Source organism: Myotis davidii, unplaced genomic scaffold (assembly GCF_000327345.1).
Source record: "Myotis davidii unplaced genomic scaffold, ASM32734v1 scaffold1439, whole genome shotgun sequence".
NCBI classification, from domain to species: domain Eukaryota; kingdom Metazoa; phylum Chordata; class Mammalia; order Chiroptera; family Vespertilionidae; genus Myotis; species Myotis davidii.
In genome coordinates, this window is record NW_006292342.1 from 1,221,059 (window position 1) to 1,229,417 (window position 8,359).

Here is an 8,359-nt window from a genome sequence, read left to right on the forward strand (position 1 = left end):
ATAGCACCATGAGGGCAAGGATTGGCATCTGTTTTGTTCACTGCTGTGTCTCTAGTGCCCAGCACAGGGATGTGCACACAGTAGTTACTTAAGAAATGACATTGGCCCTGGCTGGTTTGGCTCCGTGGATAGAGCCTAGCGCCATGAGGGCAAGGATTGGCATCTGTCTTGTTCACTGATGTGTCTCTAGTGCCCAGCACAGGGATGTGAACACAGTAGGTACTTAAGAAATGACTTTGGCCCTGGCTGGTTTGGCTCCGTGGATAGAGCGTCAGCCTGCAGACTGAAGGGTCCCGGGTTCGATTCCAGTCAAGGGCACATGCTTGGGTTGCGGGCTCGATCCCCGGTCGGGGGCGTGCAGGAGGCAGCTGATCAATGACTCTCTCTCATCATTGATGTCTCTATCTCTCTATCTCTCCCTTCCTCTCTGAAATCAATAAAAATACATTAAAAAAAAAGAAAAAAAGAAATGACAGTGAATGAACAGACCCATCCAGCAAATGGGACTGGTGGCCTTGCAGCCAGGAAGCTGGGCAGGACTGGTGCCCCAAGCCCCTCCCCCACGGAAGCCCCGTCACCTTTACCTTGTGGGCCCGGGTGATGACCTCCAGGCCCACGGAGCCCACCAGAGCCGTGATGTCATCCAGGAAGCGCACGGGGAAGCGAAGCTTACGGGGCGAGTCCAGCCGCTGGCTCAGAATCAGGTGCAGGGCCATGCTTTTCACCTGGGGGCCGGTGGGGCCGGTGAGAGCTTGAGGGGCCGTGGGCAGAGGGGCTCGCCAAGGGGGGATGGGGCTTGAGGAGAGGCAAATGGTATCTTAGCAGCAAGGGAGGGGAGGTGAGGGTGGGCGTAAGGGGTCCTGGGTGGGGCTTGAGCCCCGTCACAGCTCTGAGCTGAGGGCAGGGCCTGAGAGGCTGTGGGGAGGGCTCGAGAAGACCATGGGCAGAGCCCGAGGGGGTCTGAGGCTGAGCCCGTGGGGGGGGCTGAGCAGGTCTCCTGGGTAAGGTCTGGGGAAGCACAGGGCTTGAGGGGTGGGTTTGAGGGAGCCCGGAGTGGGACTCTGAAGGCCACCTGACTGGGGGTGGGGCTTGGAGTCAGGAGGGGTCTCTCAGGCACCTCTTGAGTTCCACAGGGGTTTCCTTCTCTGTCTGGGGGTATCTCCTGGGGTGGGGGTGTCTCCTCACTGGTTAGGGACCTCTGCTGACAGCCCCACAGGAAAGGTGGGGGAGGACCTTCTCTCTAGGAGGGAGTTTTATGGGGTCTCTTATCTCTGTCCCTATATGGGGAGTCTCGAAGCCATTTCTCAGGGGTCTCAGGCAAAATCTCAGGGGGCTTCCCCCCCAGGGAGAGTCTCCCCTGGGGCGTCTTGCTCTGGGGCTGGAGGAGGTGTCTCACCATGAGCTGGAAGAAGAACCAGGCATGCTGCAGGACGGCCTCGCGCACGGCACTGCCGCTCACCACCCACTGCAGAGCCAGCTCCTCGTGTAGCAGCTGGAGGCAGGGGCAGGGGCAGGGGTCACAGAGAGCGAGGGGCCCGCCCAACCCCCTCTGAGAGCATGAAGGGGAGGATGAAGCTGGGGGGCTTGGGGTTAGAGCAGCAGGAGGCCATGCAAGAGAGAGGGGGCCGGAGTCAGATGTGCCCTTTCCCGGGGCTCTCCAGACCCTGCTGGGCTCAGGACCCCTTTGCCGGGCCCGGGCCAAAACTGCGCCACCCACCCCTGCCTCCCACTACCTTCGGCACAGTGGGTCTCGGCTGGGTGGCTGGTGGGGCGGAGGAGGAGCTCTCGAGGTAGGAAGAGGTTCGGGTAGAGCTGCGGTCGATGGCCTATGATGGGATGGAGTGAAGAGGGTGGGATGGCAAGGAGGGGTTAGTGTGGGTAGATGGCCTGGACAGAGGGAAGATGAGTCCGTGTGGACAGGCAGTGGGGGTGTGGACGGAGAAGGAAAGATTGTGACGGAGATGAGAGTAAGGAAGACACAGCAAGGAGGTGCGAAGCAGGGTGAACAGAACAGGCGAGGATGTGGGCCGGAGAGCCCGTCGGCAGGGAGTACAGAGGTGAGCACGGATGGAGCAGGACCCGGCAGAGACATGGGTGAGAGAATGGATGGGAAGAGTGTAGGTGGAGAAGGTAAAATCACTGTAGAGGGTGAAGAGTGAGTGTGGTCAGAGGAGGTGAGAGTGAGTGTGGACAAGGGCAGAGTATGAGTGAGTCAGTGAGTTCAGGGGTAGACGGAGAAAGAAGAGGGAGGGCACAGATGTGGAGGAGGGAGAGTATAGACAGAAAAGGTTAAAGAGAGGAAGAGGAGAAAGAGGAGGAATTCTAGGACAGAGGAGGTAGATGGTGATGAGAAGCAGGAGGAGCAGCTGAGAGTCCTGGGTTCCAGGCCTGGCCCCACTCCAGCCTTCCTCGGGGCCTTACTAGGCCTCAGTTGTCCCCATCTGTGAAACGGGTATGGGGACTCAAGCTCCACTCTCCCCTCCTCCTTTGTTGGTCAGGAGGTGAGGCTGCTGGCAGGGAGAACAGGTCCAATGCTGGAGGCAGCCCAGCCCTGGGACCCCTGCCTTGGCAGTGGAGGTCCCCCCAACTCCCACAATCCCAGCCACACACCCTGGCTTCTCAGCAACCACTGCAAAGGCCAGCCTCGGTGCCACCTCCTACCTGGAATGCCCACCCTCCTGCCATCTCATCACATCTTATGTGATCTTCAAGGCCCAGCTGGCACCTCAGAGATCGGAGGGCAGTGGGGGGAGTCCTGTTAAAAATGCAGGGGGGGGGGGGGGGGGGCTGGCAGGACCCATGAGTCCAGATTCCCAGCAATCTGGAAAGTCTGTCCAGAAGTCCCCTTGCCTGTGCTGCTAACAGTCCCCTGGACCACCATGCAGTGCAGGCCGCCTGAGTGACGGCACGGAGCTGGAACAGGGCCGAGGGCCACATGGGCAGGGAACCCAGCCCCTCTGGCATCCTGGCTCCATCTTACCCTTCAGGTCCCGGCAAAACGTGTTCTCTCTCTGGAGAGAAGCCACAGACCACCCAGGGGGAGGCTGGCGGTCCCCTTTGTCTGTCTCCTTCTGGGCAGTGCACACTGTGCACGCACACGCTGGTGCGCTTGTTTGCGTGGTGCCTAGCTCCCCCACTAGCTGGCGGCTCAGGGGTGAGGCTGGGCCGAGGATCTATGTCACTAACAACATCCCACCTGCAACGCCCTCACTCTCTCCTGGGCTCCAGGCTGCGGTGCTGAGCACTTGCCTTAGAATCTTAATCACATCTGAAAACTCAGAGCCTGGGGTGCAGGGCGAGGCCACAGCAGAGCCAGGATTCTGAGAGCAAAGCCCCCCTGCACACGAGGCACCCGGGAGAGGGTAGGAGAAAGGGAGCCGCCCACAGGGCTCCCCTTTGTCTGAAGCAGGACGGGGAGCCCAGACGTGCAGTTTTGTCCCCTTGGGACCATTCAGGTTGCTACGTCACGGGAACAGCTGAGAGCCTCCTGAACGGAGTGGATTAAAGGGATAGAAATAGGCCATGCGGGGCAGTGAGGTTACAGTGGTTGGATTTGCATATCATTTACATGCCATGTACACACCACCCACCCCTTCCTTCTGCCTGAGGCTGTGGTCCATGTGGCAGCAGTTTACGATGACCCTGTGATGCCTACCACACCGACTCCACAGATCCAAACAAAGCAGAAGGGGCCGCCTCCTCCGTCAGGCAGTCCCCCTAGGTTAGTCAGCCGCAGCCAGGACTTAGGAGGAGCTCATGCTGAGGTGGGGTCACACGCGTGCAGGGGCAGGGAGGGCGGGCACCTGTCTGGGGTCGGCCCCACAATAAGGGGGCGCCCGGCGCAGCACAGCCTTGCTGCCTCCTGGAGCATAGGCAGAATTCACCCAGGAGTGTGAGCGGTCGATAGCCTGGAGATACACGGGTAAGTGGGAGAGTCCACGGGCAGACGACAAAGAAACCAGCATAAAAAACCAAGGGTGTGCCCCGGCCGGTGTGGCTCCGCTGGTTGGGCACCGTCCTGTTCATCGTAAGGTTGCTGGTTTGATTAACAGTCAGGGCACATGACCGGGTTGCGAGCTTGATCCCCAGGGCGGGGTGTGAAGTAGGCAGCTGATTGATGTTTTGCTCTCACATTGATGTTTCTCTCTCGTTCTCTTTCTCTCTCTCTCCCTCTCCCATCCTCTTTGTCTAATAATCAATTAAAAATCTTTAAAAAACAACAAGTGTGAACACTACCCTGGACCATATATATGTGTGCCCATGTAGGCATCCACATGCAACCCTGGAAAACTGTTGTGCATGTACGTGCATGGGGTGCATGAGTATATGAACCTGTTTTCACACGTGAGCGAGACACACACGTATCTATACCTGTATATACACACATGGGGCACACATGGATATGCATTTGTGAACATACACACATGGGGCACCCACATACCTGTGCTCCATGCATGTACACCTATGGGGCAAACATATTCGTGACCTGTATATTTACATGCATAGGGCACACATGTATATGTGCCTCCCAGTATGTACGCACATGGGGCACACACGTATATGCACCCACACACATGCATGCGTACCCCATGTGTGTACACATGCAGGGCACGCATATATATGCATCTATGTATGTGTGTGGTACCTATGTTTTCACCGCCAGGCCAAGCCCCAGCCACCCACCCTTAGGTCAGCCCCAGAGTATAGAGCCAGTGTAAACCAAGTCCTAGCTCCCAACCTGTGACAGCCACAGCCGCTCTGCGGCCCAGGGTCCAGCCTGTGTCCACGTCCCTGTCTGCTGTTTCCTGTCCTCCACCAACACTGAGGTCCTTCACCCACCCACCTGGTAACCACGGCACTGAGGCCGGAGGCTCCAGGGTCCCCCTCGCCCTACCTTGCTGGCCAAGATGCGGGAGACCTCGTCGTCCACAGAGCCAGGGGCCACGGCCAGGTCAGGGTTGCTGCTGCTGATGCTCTTAGAGCGAGCCAGGTAGAGGCTGGCAGGGCGGCCGGGGCCACGGGCCAGCGTGGCAGGCTGCACTGCCACCGGAGGGGTCCCTGAGCAGGGAGGGAACACGGTCAGGCACCTGCCTACCCCCCTGATGACCACCGCTTCCCAGTGGGCTGCCTTTGGTGAAGTCATTTTCTTGTTATGAGCCTCAAGGGGCCTCGCCTGTAAAATGGGTGTGAGACTGGCTGCCGCCTCGTAACAATTTGGGGGAGACTAAAAAACACTGAGCACAGTGCCGGGCACATAGTAAGCGCCCGGAGAAAGTAGTGGTTCCTATTAGTTACTGAGCAAATGAGAAAAACATCCGACTTGATGGAGGACCCACTGTACCGAGCATTTTGCATGGGTTACTATGTCATCTCCTATGACCAGCACCCCCAGGAACGCGGGGCACTTTATTGATGTTTTACAAACGGGAAAACAGGCTCAGTGAGGTGAAGTCACTTGCCCAAGTTATAGAGCTTGTAGGAGGGCCCTGCTTGAGTCCCTGCTGGCTGATTGGCTGAGTCACCTGCCAGCAAGCAGGCAGATACCAGACCCCGGGGTTGGAGCAAAACTTGCAAGTTGTCCAGACCAGCAGAGGCCCATGTGGCCTCAGAACCTGTGGACATGCCGTTCCCTTTGTCTAGGATGCTCTCCTCCCGGATATTGCCTGTCCCCCAGATTCTCCCACCAATACTCACCACCCAGGGGACCGGGCTCCGTGCCAGGCAGTCGGAAGGCATAGTAGACATAGGCCGCCAGCAGCAGGCAGTGACCACGGGCGTCCTGGGCAGCCTCTAGACTCCGATGGATGAGGCTGACTACATGGGCCATTGCTTCAAAAGCTCCACGGCCCAGGTTCACTGCCGGGCAGAGCAGAGGTCAAATTCCAGGGCCCTGGGCCTCCTACCTTCCTGAGAGAGACGTTAGGGTCCAAGGGGGCATGTGGCCATCGAAGGGTCACAGAAGACCAGCTCTCAGCTCAGTGGGCTGAGGTCACTCTCCAGATGGGAAAACGGAGGCCAGAGAGATAAATGGGCTAGAGGAAGTCACCCAGGACCAGGGGACTGAGGGCCCACTTTCCAGGTGGGGAAACTGAGGGCCGAGGCCGTGCCTACTCACCGATCTGGCCGCCGATGATTGGGGGCCGCACGACCAGGCGTACGAGCTTGTCCAACACGTGGTGAGAGAAGGCAACGAGGAACTCGGGGCTTGCGAGGCGTAGGGCCGCCAGGCTGGCCCGCAGCTCCTGCTCCACGGTGCCCTCGCTCAGCACCCCGTCCTTGAGCCGGAACGGGAAGGCGCCCTCCTCCAGGACGTGCACCAGGGTGAAGAACTTGTCCAGGTATGGGTCCTGCATGAGGGGTTGGGGGTGAGTGGGGAGGGGCCAGGGCCCTGGTCCAGGAAGCCCCAGGGGATTGAGATGGGGGCTGAATGGGCAGAGACACTGAGGCTGGGGAATCAATGAATTGATAATAAATAAGGACAGGGATGAGACACTAGAGCAGCGGTTCTCAACCTGTGGGTCGCGACCCCTGTGGGGGTCGAACGACCCTTTCACAGGGGTCGCCTAAGACCATCGGAAAACACACATATAATTACATATTGTTTTTGTGATGAATCACTATGCTTTAATTATGTTCGATTTGTAACAATGAAAATACATCCTGCATATCAGATATTTACATTATGATTCATAACAGTAGCAACATGACAGTTATGAAGTAGCAACGAAAATAATTTTATGGTTGGGGGTCACCACCACATGAGGAACTGTATTCAAGGGTCGTGGCATGAGGAAGGTTGAGAACCACTGGGTTAGAGGAAGGGAGGGAGGAGAGGGGGAAGGAACCACCGAAACAGCAGGGGACAAGTGGGGGGAGGAGAGGCCGTGCAAAGGGCCAACGCCCCGGCTGGGGCAGCCACTGGCCCTGCTCCCTGCCTGAGTCAGCACCTCCTGGGAGACAGGTCCAGCTGAGTGAAGTCTGTCCATGGCCCAGGGCCAGGCCTCTCCCCGGTCAGTGGGAGCGGTTGCCCAACGCCTGGGCTCCTGTCCTAACACCTACCTGGGGGTGCACGGAGGACACAGCCATGAGCTCCACGCTGAACACGCCCTTGTGGCCGTCCACCCAGCGCATGCCCGGCAGCGCCACCTGTGGGAGGGACACACCTGTGAGCATGGACTGGCTCTCCCCCGCTGGTCAGGCCACCAGCGCCAGTCATTTCAACGATTGCAACACCACAGCCTCAGCACGGGCCTGCCTGGGGGAGCAGCTGGGCACCCTGCCCCCAGCCCAGCCCAGAGATGGGGGTGAGGGCCGTTAGGAGGGAGCACTGTGGGTTCCACTGGAGACCCAAGAGGAACATCAATGGAAGGGAATGAATCAGAAAATAGGATCATGGAAGATGGAGGCCCCAGGGACACGAGTGAACAGCGTGAGGGTATTCACGGAGGGGGTAGGGATGATTGGCCCTGAAGTACTCCTGGGGGACAGTGATCAGGAAGGTGGGCAGGGTTGCTAGGGGGGGACGGTGAGTGCAGAGGCAGGGGCACTAGGAGGCAGGGGTAGGAGGGGACAGGGAGGGACACAGGGGCCATAGGACACACAGAGGTAAGAGCAGGAGTGAGGAGGCAGCCTGGGGCTCTGGCCCCGACAGAGGACAACATGGCTCCCAGAGGTGCTGACGGCAAGGAAGGCAGGGCACGAACGGGGAACCACCAGGAAAGTAGGGAAGGTTGGCAATGCATTCCCGGAGGACCGCGAGGCAGGAGCCCAGGGAGCCTTGGGGACCAGGGCGGTGGGAGGCACGGGGCCAGAGCACTTACGTCAGGTGTGAGCACGGAGTAGCTGGGCGGGGGCTGGTCCACAGACACAGGGAGGCAGAAGGGGCCGGTCCTCAGGCGGCCGTGCTGCAGCAGTGGGATCCACTAGGAAGAGGCTGGGGGTCAGGGGAGGGCCAGGCAGGGGCCAGGTGGGCTGGGGAGTGGGGCAGGCTGGCGGGGGGCCTCACCGTGAAGCCCACGGGAGTCTCCAGGGCTGTGCCAGGCCGGGGCTGGCAGCTGACGTGGTAGAAGGTGAAGAGCAGGTGGTGGTTCTCGGTCACACAGGCTGGAAGATGCAGCTTGAACTCCTCGTAGAACTCAGGGGACCTGGCAGGGCCGGGGTGGCATTCAGGGGACGGCCCCCCCCCTGGTCTGCGCCCCCCCGTCACGTGTTCCCCCAGAGCTGCAGACCCCACTGTCTCTGCTCTCTGCCTTGGGTTCCCCCACTAGCACTTCTGGAACCTGCCCCTCCCTCCCCTCTTCCTGCTGCTGTCCCCCCACCAGTGCCCCGGCCCCCCACCCCACCTACTTGTTGTGGTAGA

At 59.4% G+C, this 8,359-nt stretch overlaps 1 protein-coding gene across 1 annotated transcript in view; it reads right to left on the reverse strand.

Annotated features, from left to right (window-relative positions):
- DOCK6 (dedicator of cytokinesis 6) overlaps positions 1-8,359 on the reverse strand; it is a 39,763-nt gene that overhangs the window by 15,683 nt on the left and 15,721 nt on the right. The window contains exons 14-24 of the mRNA XM_015565360.1: positions 8,347-8,359; positions 8,006-8,184; positions 7,821-7,922; positions 7,060-7,146; positions 6,116-6,347; positions 5,695-5,856; positions 4,895-5,058; positions 3,804-3,908; positions 1,734-1,826; positions 1,397-1,492; positions 585-725 (exon numbers count right to left, since the gene is read on the reverse strand). The exon at positions 8,347-8,359 is cut by the window's right edge and continues 148 nt beyond it. Coding sequence (XP_015420846.1) covers positions 585-725; positions 1,397-1,492; positions 1,734-1,826; positions 3,804-3,908; positions 4,895-5,058; positions 5,695-5,856; positions 6,116-6,347; positions 7,060-7,146; positions 7,821-7,922; positions 8,006-8,184; positions 8,347-8,359 — 1,374 coding nt within the window. The remainder of the gene's footprint in view (positions 1-584; positions 726-1,396; positions 1,493-1,733; positions 1,827-3,803; positions 3,909-4,894; positions 5,059-5,694; positions 5,857-6,115; positions 6,348-7,059; positions 7,147-7,820; positions 7,923-8,005; positions 8,185-8,346) is intronic.